Source organism: Hyla sarda, chromosome 4, assembly GCF_029499605.1.
Source record: "Hyla sarda isolate aHylSar1 chromosome 4, aHylSar1.hap1, whole genome shotgun sequence".
In the NCBI taxonomy this organism is placed as follows: Eukaryota; Metazoa; Chordata; class Amphibia; order Anura; family Hylidae; genus Hyla; species Hyla sarda.
Genome location: NC_079192.1, coordinates 287,126,216 through 287,145,021, shown reverse-complemented (window position 1 = coordinate 287,145,021; position 18,806 = coordinate 287,126,216). Strand labels below are relative to the sequence as shown.

The window sequence follows — 18,806 nt, the reverse complement described above, 5'->3', positions numbered from 1 at the left end:
GTAAAGCAACCTACAAGAAACAAACATTACAGGTTTAATATACAGGGTGGGCCATTTATATCAATTCACCTTAATAAAATGGGAATGGTTGGTGATATTAACTTCCTCTTTGTGGCAAATCGGTATATATGAGGGGGGAAACTTTCCAAGATGGGTGGTGACCATGGCAGCCATTTTGAAGTCGGCCATTTTGAATCCATTTTTTGTTTTTTCAATAGGAAGAGGGTCATGTGACACATCAAACTTATTGGGAATTTCACAAGAAAAACAATGATGTGCTTGGTTTTAACGTAACTTTATTATTTCATGAGTAATTTACAAGTTTCTGACAACTTATTAGTGTTGGATTGTCAATGCAACCCTCTTCTCCCACTCTTCACACACTGATAGCAACACCGCAGGAGAAATGCTAGCACAGGCTTCCAGTATCCGTAGTTTCAGGTGCTGCAGAATGGGCAAAAGAAAAATTGGAACAGGACCCTCAGTTTACACAGAAGATTTTGTTCAGTGATGAGGCAAACTTTTATGTGAATGGTGAAGTTAACAAACAAAACCACCGCTATTGGTCTGACACTAACCCACATTGGATAGATCCCTCCAAGACTGTTGGAACACAAACATTGATGGTATGGTGTGGTATATGGGGTACAAAGATAGTGGGGCCATTCTTCATCAATGGAAACCTCAAGGCCACTGGATATGCAAAATTGCTACATGATGATGTGTTTCCCTCTTTATGCACTGAAGCTGGCACTGTCCCTGAGTTTTTTCAGCAAGATGGTGCACCACCACATTATGGGTGTCAGGTTCGAGCATTCCTAGAGGAACAGTTTCCTGGAGAACGTTCACCTGTGGGTGTGGGTGTACATACGTACATCTAAGTGATGTACCATTCAGTTCCTGTTAAAGTCCCAAGGGCAAAGTTCATTGCACAGCCAGCCAAAAGTACACACCTGCTGGTGTTGTAGAAAAATACTGTTTTAAGCTGCGTACTGGAGTGCCTTGAACTCCCCTCATAAGTGCATCGAGAGGAGTCGCGGCGAGAGGCCTGAGCTCTCGGTATCAGCTAGCGGTTGTGACTTGACCAGCAACCCATCTGCCATCATAGATTGGTTAACACTCATCCACTTCATCACAAGTGACATCTGATACCCCCATTCAACAGTCGGTGGGTTCCTCAGACATAACCATCAGTTGGCATGGCCGGGGAGCAGTCCCTGTCCTCCCATTGCCTCTGTCCTATGCTGTTCCCTCCCCTACAGAAGTATCTTATGCTGTGGCTTCCTCCGCTAGGCGGGCAAGTAGTGATGAGGAGAGTGGCATGGGAGGTGGTGTTGCCAGCGTTCAGGCTCCTAAAGCAGACACTGTTGAGGAACCTGAGGAGGACATTAGTGAAACAGGGGTCCCCAGAGTCGGCGGCAGTAGCAGTCAATCAGTGCGGACTGTTGGTGCGAAAAATCAGCTACTCGGCGGTTGGCAGTTTTTTATCAACCATCCGGAGGAGGTTAATATGGCCACATGCAAGATGTGTCGGCAGAAGGTGAAGCGTCGCCATTGTCCCAATGTTGACACCACGGTCCTGCGTCAACATATGCAGCGCCACAATAAAGAGGCCTAGGAGAACTGTGGCTCTGATGTGGTGGTCCAGCCTGCGGCATCACCCAGTGGCATGCCGTTCCTGGTTTCAGCCAGCCAAGGCTCCACCATCTCAGTTGAAGGGAGCTGTGTATCATACCCATCTTCTGTCGCTCCAGATGCTTCTCCTACATTGATGCAGAGGCGAAAGCTTCAGGGGTGCAGGAATACAGGCGCTGACCAGAAGGGGACCAGTGAAGCCAGGTAGGTATCAAACAGCTTTAACCCAATGCGACGCGTTTCACCACGCTTGCGCGGTTTCATCAGGCATCTCTCCTACATTGAGTCAGTCATTCCGCCGGCAATCCATCGGCGAAGCCGTGTCCATGAGACAACAGTATGCGTCCACTCCTCAAACGGGGCAAAAGTTGAATGTGCTCCTGTCCAAGTTGCTGGTGCTGCAGTCCTTCCCTTTTCAAGTGGTGGACTCTGCACCTTTCAGAGAACTGATGGCTTGTGCCGAACCGAGGTGGAGAGACCCAAGCCATCATTTCTTTGCAAAGAAGGCAGTACCAGCCCTGCACAATTTGGTGGAACAGAAGGTGGGCTAGTCCTTGAGCCTGTTGGTGTGTACCAAAGTGCACGGCAGCGCCGACATGTGGAGCTGTAACTGCGGTCAGGGACAATACATGTCCTTTATGGCCCACTGGGTAAATGTGGTTCCTGCACAGCCACAACAGCAACATGGAGAGATCACGCCGCTTCTGCCTCCACGCTCTCAGGCCGTTGGTCCTGTGACAGTGTGCGACTCCACCTCCTCATACTCCACCGTGTGCTCAGCCTCCACTACACGGACAAGTCTCAGTGTCCCTCCATCCTACCATGTTTGCAGGGCACGGCAGTGTCACTCTGTTCTTCACATGGTTTGCTTTGGCGAACGGAGTCACACAGGGGAGGAACTGCTAAAAGTCATTCATCAAGAAATCGAATCATGGCTTACTCCACGAAAACTGGAAATGGGAACCATAGTGACAGACAATGGGACATGTGTTCAACTTGTTTGTCAAGTGGTTCCTCAAGTGTTCTGCCCCATTTGCAAGACATCCTAACAATGGGAAGGAAACTTTGAATGCACTTCAGCTGCAGCGTCAGAACGGTATCCCCCAACATAGTCTGATTTGTGACATTTCCACACATTGGAATTCCACCCTCCATGTGTTGGACGGACTATATGAACAGAGAAAAGCCATCACCTACTTCTTGATGATCCAAGCGGATAGGGGGACTCCCATGTGTATCTTAAATGTCAACCAGTGACAGCTCATACATGACACCTGCCGTTTGCTCGGTCCCTTTGAGGAAGCTACCTTATTAGACAGTCGCCACGATTACGGGATGAACAGCATAATTCCACTGCTTCATTTACTACAATATGTGTTGGAAACTATGGCTGGTCAGGGCACTGGAGACATCTCATGGCCACATGAGCCCTGTGGGGGCTTAACTGGAGGAGGAGGGGGAGGGGCACAGTGGAGTACAGTTTAGGTTTCGCAAGATGGGTGGTTTTTCTAGTCATCTGACAGGAGAGGAGGAGCAGCCTGAGGAGCTAGAGGGTTATGAGGAAGGTGAGACAGAGGACCAAGACACACTGTGGCAGTTTGCAGTGGAGATGGAGTCAGGGAGCCCATCTGAGTCACATGCACAAATGGCACAATGCATGCCAAATTGCTTGCGTAATGACCGCAGAATTGCCAATATTGCCAATATTCGGCAGCAGGATGAATTCTGGCTCTCCACCTTATTGGACCCTCAGTACCGGCACAAAATGGGGCCATCGGTACACCCACTGAGCTACTACAGAGACATCCTACGTAGACAGTTGGCCGAGGCCTATATGCGCCATTGTCCATCCTCTCGCAGGTCTGACTCGGGGGGCACTCTGTGCTAACCTTCCACTGCCATGGCTTCTCGGGAGGGGTGGGGTGGCAGGAGCAGTATCAGCTCCATCAACAGCAGCCTGATTCTACAGTCGCTGATGAGTAGCTTTCTTCACTCGCATAGTGAAGCAACTCATCAGCAGCAGGTAGACCTGGAGCAGGACCTGAACCAGCAGAGGGTGGCATACCTTGACATGACCATGCCAGCACACCTTGAAGATCCGCTGGACATCTGGGCAGCCAAACATGATTTGTGGCCGCAACTAGTAGAGTTTGCCCTGGAAAAGCTGTCCTGCCTGGCCAGTAGTGTGCCATCAGAGCAGGTGTTTAGTGTGGCAGGGGCCATAGTAACCCCAAGGAGAACTTATCTGTCTATGAAAATTGGGGAGAGACTGACCTTTGTGAAGATGAATCAGGCATGGATCAGCCAGGATTTCCACCCACCAATGCCTGATGCATCAGAGTAGATTGACCATGGTGCCACACCAACACTTCACAAATATGGATAGTGCAAAACATATTTAAGGTGCTGCTCCCCAGTTACAGACATTCCTCCGCGTCAGACCACAAGTAAGTATTGAGGATATGCATTAGCTAAAACTTAACTTTTCTTAGGATAAAATACTATATATGTACCCCAATTTTTTTTTAAATCAAATAAAAAGGAAAGATGTGCAAAAATCACCATGTGCCACCTACACCACCAAGTATTGATGCAAAGACCTCCAAAAAGGTGGAAGGGAACAACTTATGGTTCATTGTATCCGGTGGAGGTAAAAAATTCCCTTGTAAGCCCCTACTCTTGCATTATTAATTCCCTTCTTGGCAAGTGTTACTCGCCCTAAAATAGGTGGCCCCACACAGGAACCTCTCCCTATTTCTCCCGGCACTGCCATTTCCCAGAAATAGTGAGAGTTTCCTGTGCGGGGCCGCCCTTTTTAGAGTGAGTAACACTTTCTTAGAAGGGATTTAATAGGGCGAGAGTAGAGCGCTACAGGGGAAGTTATTACCCCCACCTGTTACAATGGACAATACGTTGTGTTCCCTTCCACCTTTTAAAGGAAAGTGTTACTCGTCTTAAAAAGGGCGGCCCCACACAGGAACCAATCCCTATTTCCACCTAAAAACCCTGGAAAATGGCAGTGTTTTTAGATGGAAATAAGGGAGAGGTTCCTGTGTGGGGCTGCCCTTTTTGGGGCGATTAACACTTGCCCAGAAGGAAATTAATAATGCGAGAGTAGAGCCTTACAGGGGAAGTTTTTACCCACACTGGTTACAATGGACCATATGTTGCTCCCTTCCACCTTTTAGAGGTCTTTGCATCACATCAATACTTGGTGGTGTAGGTAGCACATGGTGTATTTTGCATACCTTTCTTTTTGTTTGATTTCAAAAAATTTTGGGCACATGTAATTTGTCCTAACAAAATTATTAAAAGTTAGGTTTTACGTAATGCATATCCTTAATACTTACGTGTGCACACTAACACTTTTACAAAATAGACCATTTTCTTCTGCCTACCTGCATAAGCTACTAGTGTTGAGCGGCATAGGCCATATTCAAATTTGCGATATTTCGCGAATATATGGACTAATATTTGTCATATATTCGCTAAATTTGCATATTTGTGGTCTATTTTCGCATATGCAAAAATTTGCATAACTGAAAATTTGCATATGTGAAAAATTAACATATGCGAAAATTAGCATATGCTAATTTTCGCATATGTGAAAATTCGTACGCCAGTCTCACACAGTAGTATTACAGCCTTCTTTACACCACACAAGCTGGAAGCAGAGAGGGATGATCACTGTGATTTGTACTGTGGGAAAAAAAATCAATATTCGGAATTGCAAATATATAGTGCTATATTCGCGAATATTCGCGAATTCGCTAATAAAATTCACATTGCGAATATTCGCGAGCAACACTATAAGCTACTAGTCTGATCCTGCCACCTGCCTGATGCCACACATGTGATGCCAAGTTCTCCTTTTTTTACCCACCTTCGTCACCGGGTAATGGCATTGCCACCCACTGCCCCACTATGTCACCGGGTCACTTTCATGACTCTTGATGCTGCTGATGCCAGCTCCAGGCTGTCTCATACTGCCACCATATGTTCTTCTCATGCTGATGCCATCTCCAGGCTGTCTCATTCTGCTACCATATGTTCTTCTCCTCATGCTGCCGCCACCTCCAGGCTGTCTCATTCTGCCACCATATGTTCTCCTTATGCTGCCGCCACCTCCAGGCTGTCTCATTCTGCCACCATATGTTCTCCTTATGCTGCCGCCACCTCCAGGCTGTGTCATTCAGCCACTATATAGTCTCCTCATGCTGCCACCACCTCCAGGTTGTGCCATTCAGCCACTATATGGTCTCCTCATGCTGCCACTAACTCCAGGCTGTGTCATTCAGCCACTATTTGGTCTCCTCATGCTGCCACCAACTCCAGGCTGTGTCATTCAGCCACTATATAGTCTCCTCATGCTGCCACCACCTCCAGGTTGTGCCATTCAGCCACTATATGGTCTTCTCATGCTGCCACCACATCCACGTTGTGTTGTTCAGCCACTATATGGTTACTTCATGCTGCCGCCAACTCCAGGCTGTGTCATTCAGCCACTATTTGGTCTCCTCGTGCTGTCATCAACTACAGGCTGTGTCCTTCAGCCACTATATTGTCTCTTCATACTGCCGTCAACTCCAGGCTGTGCCATTCAGCCAGTATAGGGTCTCCTCAAGCTGCTGCCACCTCCACGCTGTGTCATTCAGCCACTATATGGTCTCCTCATGCTGATGCCAACTCCAGGCTGTGTCATTCAGCCACTATATAGTCTCCTCATGCTGCCGCCACCTCCATGATGTGCCATTCAGCCACTATATGGTCTGCTCATGCTGCCACCACCTCCACGTTGTGTCAATCAGCCACTATATGGTTACTTCATGCTGCCGCCAACTCCAGACTGTGTCATTCAGCCACTATTTGGTTTCCTCATGCTGATGCCACCTCCAGGCTTTGTCATTGTGCCGCTCTGCGACAGTGATTTTAATAGCGACGCCTCTAATCTGCATGTCATACTGAAAAACAGTATTATTTTAATAACCCAGCACACACCCTATGCGTGTCATAGCAAGGCTAATGGTTCTACACCCCTGTTGTGGCTCTCTGTAGGCCATAAATAGCCGTTTCTAATAAGGATTCGATGTGAATTAATTCAGACCGAAACAAATTTTTTGGGAAAATTCGCCGAATCAGCCGAATCACATTTTTCAAAAATGTGCTCATCTCTAAATGTAATGTGTAGCAGAATATTACTTATATTAATCTATATTTCAGTTACCTTCTTGCCTCTCTCTTTCTGCTACCATATGTTCTCCTCATGCTGATGCCAGCTCCAGGCTGTCTCATTCTGCCACCATATGTTCTCCTCATGTTGCCTCCTCCTCCAGGCTGTCTCATTCTGCAACTTTATGGTCTCCTCATTCTTCCACCACCGCAAGGCTGTGTCATTCAGCCACTATATGGTCTCCTCATGCTGCCGACACTTCCACGCTGTGTCATTCAGGCACTATAGGGTCTCCTCATGCTGCTTCCAACTCCAGACTGTGTCATTCAGCCACTATATGGTCCCCTCATGCTGCCAACACCTCCACGCTGTGTCATTCAGCCACTATATGGTGTCCTCATGTTGCCGCCAACTCCAGGCTGTGTCATTCAGCCACTATTTGTCTCCTCATGCTGCCGCCACCTCCACACTGTGTCAATCAGCCACTATATGGTCTCCTCGTGCTGCCACCAACTACAGGCCGTGTCATTCAGCCACTATATGGTCTCCTCATGCTGCCGCCAACTCCAGGCTGTGTCATTCAGCCACTATATGGTCTCCTCATGCTGCCGCCACCTCCACGCTTTGTCATTCAGCCACTATATGGTCTCCTCATACTGATGCCACCTCCAGGCTTTGTCATTGTGCTGCTCTGTGGCAGTGATTCTAATAGCGATGCCTCTAATCTGCATGTTATACTAAATAACAGGCTAAGTGTTCTACTCCCCTGTTGAGGCTCTATGTAGGCCATAAATAGCCGTTTTTAATAGTGATTTGCGGCGAATAAATTTAGGCTGAAACAAATTTTTTTTTTAAATTTGCCCAATCAGCTGAATCGAATTTTTCTAAAATTTGCTAATTTCTAAATGTAATGTGTAGCAGAATATTACTAATATTAATCTATATTTCAGTTACCTTCTTGCCCATCTTAAAAAGCATAGATTTGCTTTATTTGAAGTTTTGTGATGTTACTTTCCCTTAAATTTCCCTTAAATAATGTTTTATCACTATTATAGTTACTCAGATACAGCAACTTATTAAATGTGTCAGTGTGAATTATTGCTCCTACTACTAGTATTTTGTATACAACTGTATCTGTAAAATAAACATTTCTACAATATACAGGTAAAGATTTCATAAACATAACGAAGTTGTAAGATAAGTGTGACATTATTTTCCAAACCGTATTGTAAAAAACTATAGGCTGTAAATGTAATCCCAAAGATGTAGCAAAACTGAATGTTGTCATTTTGGCTAACACATCATGATTTCACAACTTGTTTTAGTAGCATTGCAATGGGTTCTTCTGTTCTGAGAGTCTTTACTCACTCACAAATGTATCTCTGCATTGATAAACAGAGTCATGAATAAACGTTTGTCTGTTTTCTTCCTCTTTTCATCTAGAACCTGAAGCCCCAATCGCAATGACTGCCTTCAATATTTCAACACACTCCTTTTCAGTATACTGGAGGCAACCTCATGGTTGGATAGAAAGATATCAAGTGGATCTAGTTCCTCAGCATGGCTTTGTTACTGTCAGAGATCTTGGAGGTGGGGAGTATCAGGTATGTTTTTCATTATAGTACGTGGATGGGCAACTTTTGTTTATACTCTGAGCTAATTGGAATATTCTTTGAGGAACCAACCAACTGGAAACCTGTTTTTTTTTCTATTCTTTTCCTGTTTTGACTCATAGGATGCTTCCAAATAACATTTGCTAAGTTTCTAAGAGCAAATTTCAACACGAGGAGGTTGTTACCTTAACAACAGTTATTGTACTTTTTTTCTGTAGTCCATCATGAAACTTCAGTCAGTCACCCAGGAGTTCATGAATAGTTTAACAAAGAAAGGGGAGTGCTATTGAGTAATCCAGACTCATTAATTGTGCACTGTGCAGGCAGACCTTGCCTTAAATCATTAATGCAGGCAACATTTCCCCGGTACCATCAAATAGACTTAGGAACAGTTCTACTTTCTGGAGACTAAAATAATGATTACCTTTTTTGTTGCTTCTGTGCTGCTTCTGTGGAGCGCTACATATGTCCAGGTAGGCTGGTTTATATTATCTGCGTGAGTCATTTTTCATTATTGTGTTTAGTTTTCCTTTCTTCTGGAAAGCCAAAATACAGATCTAGCCAGGGAAGGAAAGTTAACCTTAAGTGTCAGGTGAAGTTTTTCCAGCAGTTTCTTAGTTAAAACATTTCACAGAACATAGAAATAGTTTCTGTTGAGATGTGTTACCTCCACAATCATCCATCACGGTGGGAATGCAAGTCAGGAGTTTGTTGTGCCTCTGGGATTCCATGATGCCAGCAGTTTCAGAGTGTACTGGTGCTTTCCTGCTTACTACACTTCATATTTCACTTACTGAATGTCTGTTTGGCATTTTAGGCAGATGTCTCCAGCGTTGCTCCTGGTACCATCTATAGTGTAGCTGTTTCTTCAGTGTCATCATCTGCCTTCAGCTCCCCAGACAGCAAGTTGGTGATGACTAACGAAACCAGTAAGTTATTTTATTTTATTTGGGTCTTGTAGAGTTGGGTGGGATCTAGACTTTTTAACGCCTCTGAATGTACACACTAACTGAATTATTGATAGAACTTTGTATAACATACTGATCTTGGTGGGTTGCAAAATCTAGGCTTGCTCACTCAATTGTTCTTGAAATGTTCAGCGTCCAGCTTGTGATAAACTAATATTTTTTTCCAGCTTTTATAAATGTTCTATTTTAATCTATTCTATATCAAATGATCTGAAACAAATTTTTACACTGAAGGACACTCAATGACATCTGAACGTACAGTATCCATAGATACATAACTCTAAACTACTTGTAATGCTGGGTTCAGCTTAGTCATTTGTTGGTCCTCCTTTGGTCAGTATTTTTAGTCAAAACCAAGAATTGAACTAGCACTGAGAAGAACCTATAATGGAAAGACTTGCACCTTTACTGTGGTTTGGACCTACTTGTGATTCTGCCTAAAAACAATGACCAAAATACAATGTTTCAACACAGCCTAAGAAACCCTGCTGTTCCCAAAGATGAGAGCTCAAGAGCTGATTAAAGTGTCTGTGCATCCTTTAAAATAACAGAATATACAGTATATGTAACCAGCACTCAGGATGTCTCATAAATAATCATCATATTTATTGCAAATAAAATACCATACACGTTCAGGCCAGAACCACAGAAAAGTGATTTACATAAATAAAATTATTATAATTAGGAATGCTTAGGAGGCAATCTAACACCCTATGCAATGCCTGGACAACAAAACATAAGGTAATAGATTGAGCATTTCTGTTTATAATAATTTTGTGTATATAAATTGTTTTTATGTGGTCCTGGCTTAAATATGTATGATATTATATCTGTAATGAATATGATGATTTTTCATATATACACATAATTAATTTTTTCCCATAAGTATGCCAAAATTCAGTTTACTAAAACAGACATGTACCATATTCAACCTCTATACCCACTGGCTCACCTTTTTTTGTCCAATGTTCTTGAATATATTAAACTGACATATTAATACCTTTAAAAAGTAACAGAGCTTAGTAGTAACAATCATAGTAAGTAAAATCTACAAACCGTATTAAAAAAATTATGCAACATTGGACAGAAATTATGTTGTAATTTTTATATAGTATAGTGCATTACAGCATTCAAATCATTTTGCAATGATTCAGGATAGATTTTATTTAACCCCTAGGGGACACGCACCATAAATAGAAGACACTGCAGCCTGGTATATTTACAGCGCAGCTATGAAGCGAGTGCAGGTATCCTAATTTAGAACTAGTACATCCTTGAAGCAAAATACTACTATTATATCTCATGCACATGGGTAGGCTGTGAGGGTAGACCCTTTATGTTTCTGTTGCATTTTACAGAGCCATTGCATGCTGCCATATTGAGCCTATCTTTAGGCCTGTGTGGGTAGGGTAGAAATGCCTACAGCATTTCATATCTTTGGGCCCATTAAAGCAACAGAATCATAAATAAGAATATAGAAATTAATGCAAACTAAGATTGTTTTCTAAATTGTTTGATAGAAAGTAAGCAACATGGTAAAAAAAAAAAAACACATACAAAATGCTAACATTAACCCAGCCTTGGACACTACTTTACTCTTTCTTTTTGACAAGATTGTTTGATTACCAGAACATGGTTTTCCTTTATGCGTTATTCATGTGCAGGGGTCCTTAGACAGTGTATGTTGATATGAGTCAGTTCGAAAGGATTTAGTCAGCATGTGGATTAGCACGTTATCGCAATGCCAAGTGCTACTCTTTGTGGAAGTGAAAAATAAGTCTGTTGCCAAAAGATATAAGATTGTTTATAAAAATGTCCAGATTTGATGCAGTCTGAGTTTATCAAGTGGAGAGGTGTGTGCCAAAAAGTTGTTGCAGAAAACTATCACATGCGATTACACACACCAATGTCATTGAAGTTTCTTCCGGTTTTCGACTTATAATTATGAGGGCCAATCTGGCATCAACGCATAACTATTCTGCATAGTTTTATAACATTGCATATCTAACATTCCTGTAAAAGAATGTTTCTCAAGATTCTGTATTTAATCATCTTTTGTAAGTCTGTACTAGGGAGAAAACAGTGATGTTAACAACCTATCTGTCTTAAAAAAAGCTGTTTCCCTTCATTCCTGAGAGAATCAATAGTTTCTTATGTTTTCAGGTCCTTGTGGTAACTTATGTCCTGTCATTTTAGTTCCAGGACCTCCTGATCACTTAGCAGGAGAACAAGTCGGCTCTGCAGGAATCCTTCTTTCTTGGTCTATTCCACGGAATACAAATGGGAAGATTGTAGGATACTCCGTTATTTACAGAGAGGTTTGCCCATGGATGCAGTCTTCTTACACTCAAGTAGCAACCACTCCTGACAGTCTTGAAGTTCTTTTGACCAGTTTGACTCCTGGAACAACATATGAAATTAAGGTACCAACTCAGTCATCCCTGTGATTTGTCATAAACATTGGACAGTAATCTCACCCGTATACATTCTATTTTACATGAGTCATGTTTAAACAGAAGTAAAAAGAATTAACACCACCTGCTACTATCTGATATCTTGAAATATTTTAGTGTGAGGATAAAATGTGCCTGGCAGTAAAATCTTATCCTGTGCACAAATAATATCGGCAAGACCTGGATAGCCAACAGCAGTGTACCAAGGACTGTATAAATCAGGAAGATTTTCAGGTTGAACCACATAGGGTTAATGCATTTTATTGTAAGCTACATAAGGATATGATTAAAATGTAAGGAAAAAGCAAGATCTTCCTTAGAATTTAGCTTCAGGGAAAAAATTGTTATATAGTGTTACATGATGTTTGTATATTTTCCACCCATTGTCACTATGCTATAGTTTTTTTAATCAGAGATTCATGTGACATGCTCACATTGGTGTAATCCACAATTTCCAGATTTGCGGGCAGTCTGTGGCCGCTCATACATTTCTATTGTGGAAATCTGATCACATTCTAAACAAAGGGCCATTTATACCAGTGTGCAATACAGTCTGATCAAAATGTTTGTCCTACTGTAAGTAGCAGAGGCTTTTAGGTATCCATATTGGCTTATTCTGGGTAATTTTTTTTCCTATTTGTATTCTGCCTGCTTTCTGTTAAAGTACTTGCAGTACTTTTGGAAAATGGTGCAGTTGGTTAAATTTGTGGCCTACATTATACACTGGCATGCTGGTGGCATGTTGATGTGACTTTTTTTGTTACTTGATTAAACCCTCTAGATGTAGTGATCAATGCTGACCACGGCATCTAAAGGTAAAAGTACAGATGCCTGAAGGCAGATAAAACAAGAAAGCAATATTTATTGGTATCCTAATCTTGAACCAGTGCATCCTTTAAGCAAAATACTCCTAAGGTCTCATGCACATGCGTAAGCAGTCTGCTGGTGGTGTGTTGATGTGACTTTTTTTTTAAACTTAATGAATCCCAAAGTGCCCATGTTTTCTTAAATCTTTGCTGCAAATACCTAGTAAAGTGAACACAGTAGACACGTGGAGATTGATATATGTGGGCCAGAATTATCTGAACAGTGCCATAGAGGTTTAAATTTTTCTGAAAAAATACCCCACAGTTAAATTTAAGTTGCTACAAGCAATTAACAATGGGTCTATCTAATAATGAAGATCAAGCAAACATTTTACTTTCTGTGTACTAAGAGTATACATAATGTAAACCTTTGACCTTTGTCAGCCACACAGGGATATCTGGAATTGCATGATATGCCAGCAATGAAAGGCTGGATGTTCACTGGCATAAGACAGACACATTTTTGTGTTCCAGTTATGGTCAAAAGTCTCGACCTGACCATAGGTCTGATGAATCAAAAGGACAGCTAATGCTATTTTCACAATGCTGTTACTCCCCATCGAGAACAGCTGTCAAAGTCTCTCTCTCTCTTTTTTATTTCCTGACTTTAATGGCCATTCTCAAAACAGGGAGCAATCGCAATCACTGGGTCCTGGCGGTTCCCATTTATAACCCTTTCACACTGCCGTTGCTCCCTGTCGAGAACGGCCGTCAAAGTCTCTCTCTTTTTTTTTCTTACTTTAGCAGCCGTTCTCATGAATGGGAGCAAGGGGCAACAATGGGTCCTAGCAGCTACCATTTACTATTATGGGGGCCACCGGGCACCGTTATGAATAGCGGGACAAAAAGACGGCACAAGCAGTAATTTTTCTCCCGCCTCTCTGCCTGGCTCTCCCGACGGCCGTCACACTGCTGTGTACTAATGGCAGTGAGAAAGAGGCCTTACTATTATGGGGGCCGCCAGGACCCGTTATGAATAACGGGAGAAAAAGACGGCACATGCAATAATTTTTCTCCCGTCATTCTGCCCGGCTCTCGCAGCAGCCGTCACACTATGCTATGCTTAAACCATATTTTAAGGTCATCAAAGAGTAAAAAAAAAAAAATGCAGGATGCACTCACCTAAATATGATAAAACTTCAAGCTTTATTTGAGTTCCATTAAAACATGCCTGGCGGGAGGTAGAGGCTGTGGTCAGCACTGTGGTGCCCTCCAGGCAAGTTTTTAATGGATCTCAAATAAAGCTTGATTTTTTCCTGAATCACTGCACATCAGGTTTTTGCACCTCCTCGGGTAATTGTACCTCTATGGACTGTTTGATCCTCCCATTGGTACATGTTATGTGCAATAGTGCCTGCCCAGGATTCTCTTAGCACAGACCATATTTTAAATGTCCTACTTCAGCTGCATAGATCATAATAAAACCTTATGGTTTATTTAAAAAAAGCCTCAAGATGTTATAACTGTAATATGGACTCCGGAGGCATAATTATGGGCCCAGGAGCAAACTTTTAGCCTGTGTTTCACCAGCAACTGCTTTGCTATGCATTGACAGAAGTATTCAGACTCTTTGCTATGACACTTAAAATTTAAAATGAAAATTATGAAGTGCTGCAGAATCTGTTAGTGCTGTATAAATACATATTATCATTATTTTTTATTATTATTGAGCTCTGGGGGCTTCCTGCTTATTTTGATAATTACTAAGATGTTTTTACATATTGATTGGAGTCAACTGTGATAAATTCAGTTGACTGGAAAAGATTTGGAAAGACACAGCCCTTCATATATTAGGTATCAAGGCTGACAATGTACATTAGAACCAAGACTAAGCCATGAGAAGGAAAGAACTGCCTGTAGAGCTTAAAGACAGGATTGTGTAGAGACAGAGCTCTGGAGATGGATACAAAAGTTGTCACCGGCCTCCAAGATTCTTAAATGGAAGAATTTTGAAACAACTAGGATTCTTCCTAAAGTTGGCTGCCCCACCAAACAAAGTAATTTGGGGAGAAGGGCCTTGGTAAGAGATGTGACCAAAAACCAAACAGCCACTCTGGCTGAGCCACAAAGAACCTGTATACAAATGGGAGAAACTTCCAGAAAGTCAATTATAACTGCAGAAGTCCACCAATCTGGCAAGAATGGCAAGAAAAATGCCTCTCCTTAGTAAAAGGCACGTAAAAAGCCTGCTGGGAGTTTGCAAAGAAACAAGCCCCTAAAGGACTCTCAGACTGTGAGAAACAAGAGTTTCTGGTCCGCTGAAACCAAAATTTAACTTTTGGCCTTAATTGTAAGTATCATATCTACAGGAAAGCAGGTACTGCTCATCACCTGCCCAATACCTTCCCTACAGTGAGGCATGGTGGTGGCAGCATCATGCTGTGGGAGAATTTTTCAGTGGCAATGACAGGGAGACTAGTCATGCTAGATGGAAATATTATCACATGTAGATAGGAAGGGTGAAGGGGGATGGCACATTAGAATCAGCACACCGGTTGCAATCCACTATATAAATCGGGCAAGGCTCCTTGACATAAAAAAAACAGTGACACCTGTGGGTTGCTATACCCCATAGAAAAAGCAATAACGAAACGAAATAAAAACTAATATCTAAAGACCAATTTTATTTCCATATACTGACCATATATTGGTAGATACAAGTTCTACACAGGCTCTGCAGACCTGAAATGTTGTATTGTTTTGATTATTGTTGTGCAGTTTCCTAGGTTTGTAAATAGTATGTCTTGGCTAGTTACTGACTATCCAAATATGTTTTTTTTTTTTTTAATTTTTTAAAATATTTTTTCAGTTTAGTTATCAGGGCTTTAGAGCCTGTAACAACCTGTGGCATCATTCCCTATTTGGGCAGCTTAATTGGCATTTGCAGCCTATAAAGCCTATTTTTTTTAAACCTCTTTTATTCTCCTGAATGTCTAGAATTCATGGCATATGCACTATATTCCTGATGCTGATCAACCATGAAATAAAAAACAACAACGTATGCCTAATATTATGTAGGTCCCACTTGTACTTCCAAAGAAACTCTAAAGCTTTGAAGCATAAACGCCTCAAGATCACTAAAGGAAAGTCTTGTGGTATCTGCAGATTTCACATATCCTCAATCCTGGTTCTGGGGAATTTGAAGACCAATTTAAGGGTACATTCACACAAGCAGATCCACAGCGTATTATACGCTGCAGATCCGTCTTGAAGGACCGCTACAAACAGACACATTGCGATGTGCAAGTTGTCACGCATGCGCAGTGTACTCGCACGCATCGCGTCTGCTCCCTCAGCTCCATGAGCTAGGCCGACAGCTTCCGCGATGTGCGGGTATACTGCGCATGCGTGCAGAGACTCTCACATCGCAGTGTGTCTGCTCGTAGCAGCGTGCTATTGCTCCGAGCAGGCACATGTAAAGCCACCATGCAGGGGTCCTTCAGTGGCGGACCTGCAGAGTAAAATACGCTGTGGGTCCACTCGTGTGAATGTACCCTAAGGCTGGAATTCTACTGTTTTTTTTCTTTCAAAAATGCCGTAAAAAACGCCAATTTTCCCGCACACGCGTTTTTTCAGCGAAAAAACGCCGTGTCCAGATGTTAGCTGCAAGTCAATAGTAAACTGCAAAATGCCAGATCCACTTGGCGTTTTTCAGTTTGGCATATTTTTTTATCCTTTTGCCATTTTTCAGCAATTTTGGACTCAGAGGCTGGTTTTTCAAAACGCCCGACAAAACCTAGTTTGGCATTTTTTCAGGTGGTTTTTTATTCTTTTTTGGACTTTAGCGATCCAAAAAAGTGATGGAGATACCTTTTTATTAAAATTTCGTAGGGTACCATTAAAAAAAAATTATAAAAAAGATTCAGTAGTGATGGAAATAATTGTATTTAATGAAATTGATCTTTTTTGTTACAAAATCTTTATTCATTTTTAAACAGGGATCAATTTATGTGGGCGGGTAAAGCATTAAAAATGTAGCCGACAATATTAAAAATGTAGTGTGTGTGTGTTTTTCACTTTTTTTTTTCCAACATTTTTTAGGTAGTACTACTATTCCCATCATGGAACACACTGTTCTGTGGGAAATTGGAATATGTGTATATATACGTCAGTGCAGGGGGCCATAGAAGAGCAGCAGGTACAACAGCTCCCAGCATGGAGCAGAGTGTGCTCCATGTTTGGAGTAGTAGTACTTGCAGTTAAGGACACATCATAGCGGATGTCACTACTGACACCCGCTGTGATCGTCCTGTCTATAGCAGAGATGGAGCGGCTTTCTCCTGCGCTCACATCTCTGCACTATACTCCGGCCACTCACTCATTCATATTTCCCTCAGAGCTGTGATTAGCTGCAACCATCCGGCCAATCACCACTCTGGGCCGAAAATATGAACGGCCAGTGATGTGAATAGAACATCACTCAGAGTACAGAGCAGAGATGCGAGCGCTTTATAGAGCCGTATCTCTGCTATATAATGGACGATCGCATCGGGTGTCAGACTGATACCCGGGGCGATATGTCTATTATTACAGGTACTACTACTCCCATCATGGAACAGTGTGTCCCATGCTGGGAGTAGTAGTACTACTTTAAAAATTTAAAAAAAAGAAAAAGAGAAAAAAAGTTAAACACACACACACACACTTTATAAAAAAAATGTATAAAAATGTTGTTATAAAAAAAACATTTAGTTAAATACATTTTTTCACGTCCCTACTGCATCCTTTTTTTTTTTTTTTTTTTGGTACCCAACTAATTTTGTACAAAAAAAAATGCCAAAGGGGCCAAAAAAAAAAATGCCAAAGGGGCCAAAAAAATAAAAGCAAGATTCCACACAAAAGTAAAAACGCAAGAAAAAACGCAGAAAAGCAGTGACAGTTTTTCTGGTGTTTTTTCTGCTGTTTTTAAGCCAAAAAAACGCAGGGCAAAAACCTCTGTGGAATTCTAGCCTAACACTTTGATTCTTTGTCATGCTCCTTAAACCATTCCAGAACAATGTTGCATACACCAGGGTACATCATCCTGCTGAAAATGGCCGCTGACATTAGGAAATAATTTGGTGTACTTTTCTGCAACAATGTTTAGGTAGGTTGGTGAGATCTGCAGATCTGCAGCAAAAATACGCACATGTGAAAGCACCCTAAGGGCTCATTCACACGAGCAGATTTTCTGCTACAGTTCTGCTGCAGATTTGCTTCAGCAGATTTTGCTACCCATTGACTTCAATGGGAAGCAAAATCTGCTGAAGCAAATCTGCAGCAGAAAATTTGCTTGCGTGAATGAGCCCTAAGGGTACATTGCCATTGCAGGAAATTCGCTGCAAGTTCTACTACCATTTACTTCAATGGGTCAGAGGAAAATCTGCAATAGTCATATTTGCAGATTGCCCCCAGATCCATTGAAGTGAATGGTAGCAAAACTCACTGCAGATTTCACACAGCAGGAAACCTGCTGCAAGTTATCACTGTGTGAATGTACCCTAAAAATGCACTGGCCAGTGCTTCATGGAAAAACTTTAAGGTTTCTTCCACACAGGAATGCTCCACTGTGGAATTTCTGCATCTAAATCCACAGTGGAAAATCATGCAAACAGGCCCCCTTACAATTATTTAATCTTCAACCAGTTTGTTGTTATCTTTGGGCCTGTATTTGTGTGTATTAATTGGATTGAACTACCTCAATGTCCATTACTGTTGAAAGGTTATAAAATTTCATTTGTCAACAGTTCCAGGGCAACGGTAGTGTTTATGGATGAGCGAATGGAATCTGACGAATCCGAATTCGTTACAAATTCCAGGAAAAATTTGATCTGCAACGAATGCGAATATCGCCATCATTCGATCACGCAAATCGCTTCATTAAACTCCATTTAGTGCGCTCCAGGAAATCTAAAATGGCGGATCCACATGTGAGAACATGAGGCAAGGAATCCTGGGAAGGCAGGAACAAGGGTCAGTGGGATGACCCTCAATCACAAGCAGCATGCAGCCTATCAGCAGCCAGCCACCCCTGTGATGTCACAGCCCTATATAAATCGGCAGCCATCTTTCGGCCAGTCACTTCAGCCTTTTATTGCAGAGAGAGAGAGACAGACAGACAG

The 18,806-nt window shown here is 42.2% G+C and overlaps 1 protein-coding gene and 1 long non-coding RNA gene across 6 annotated transcripts in view; one reads left to right on the top strand and one right to left on the bottom strand.

The window, feature by feature from the left end:
- Positions 1–18,806, top strand: part of PTPRQ (protein tyrosine phosphatase receptor type Q) — a 447,893-nt gene that overhangs the window by 121,091 nt on the left and 307,996 nt on the right. For all 5 annotated transcript variants that reach the window (XM_056574450.1, XM_056574451.1, XM_056574448.1 and 2 more), the window contains exons 19-21: positions 8,249–8,409; positions 9,236–9,347; positions 11,583–11,809. In XM_056574450.1, the coding sequence (XP_056430425.1) occupies positions 8,249–8,409; positions 9,236–9,347; positions 11,583–11,809 (500 nt within the window). The remainder of the gene's footprint in view (positions 1–8,248; positions 8,410–9,235; positions 9,348–11,582; positions 11,810–18,806) is intronic.
- Positions 11,656–18,806, bottom strand: part of LOC130369328 (uncharacterized) — a 37,923-nt gene continuing 30,772 nt past the window's right edge. The window contains exon 3 of the long non-coding RNA XR_008892720.1: positions 11,656–11,786. This is a non-coding gene — a long non-coding RNA (uncharacterized LOC130369328). The remainder of the gene's footprint in view (positions 11,787–18,806) is intronic.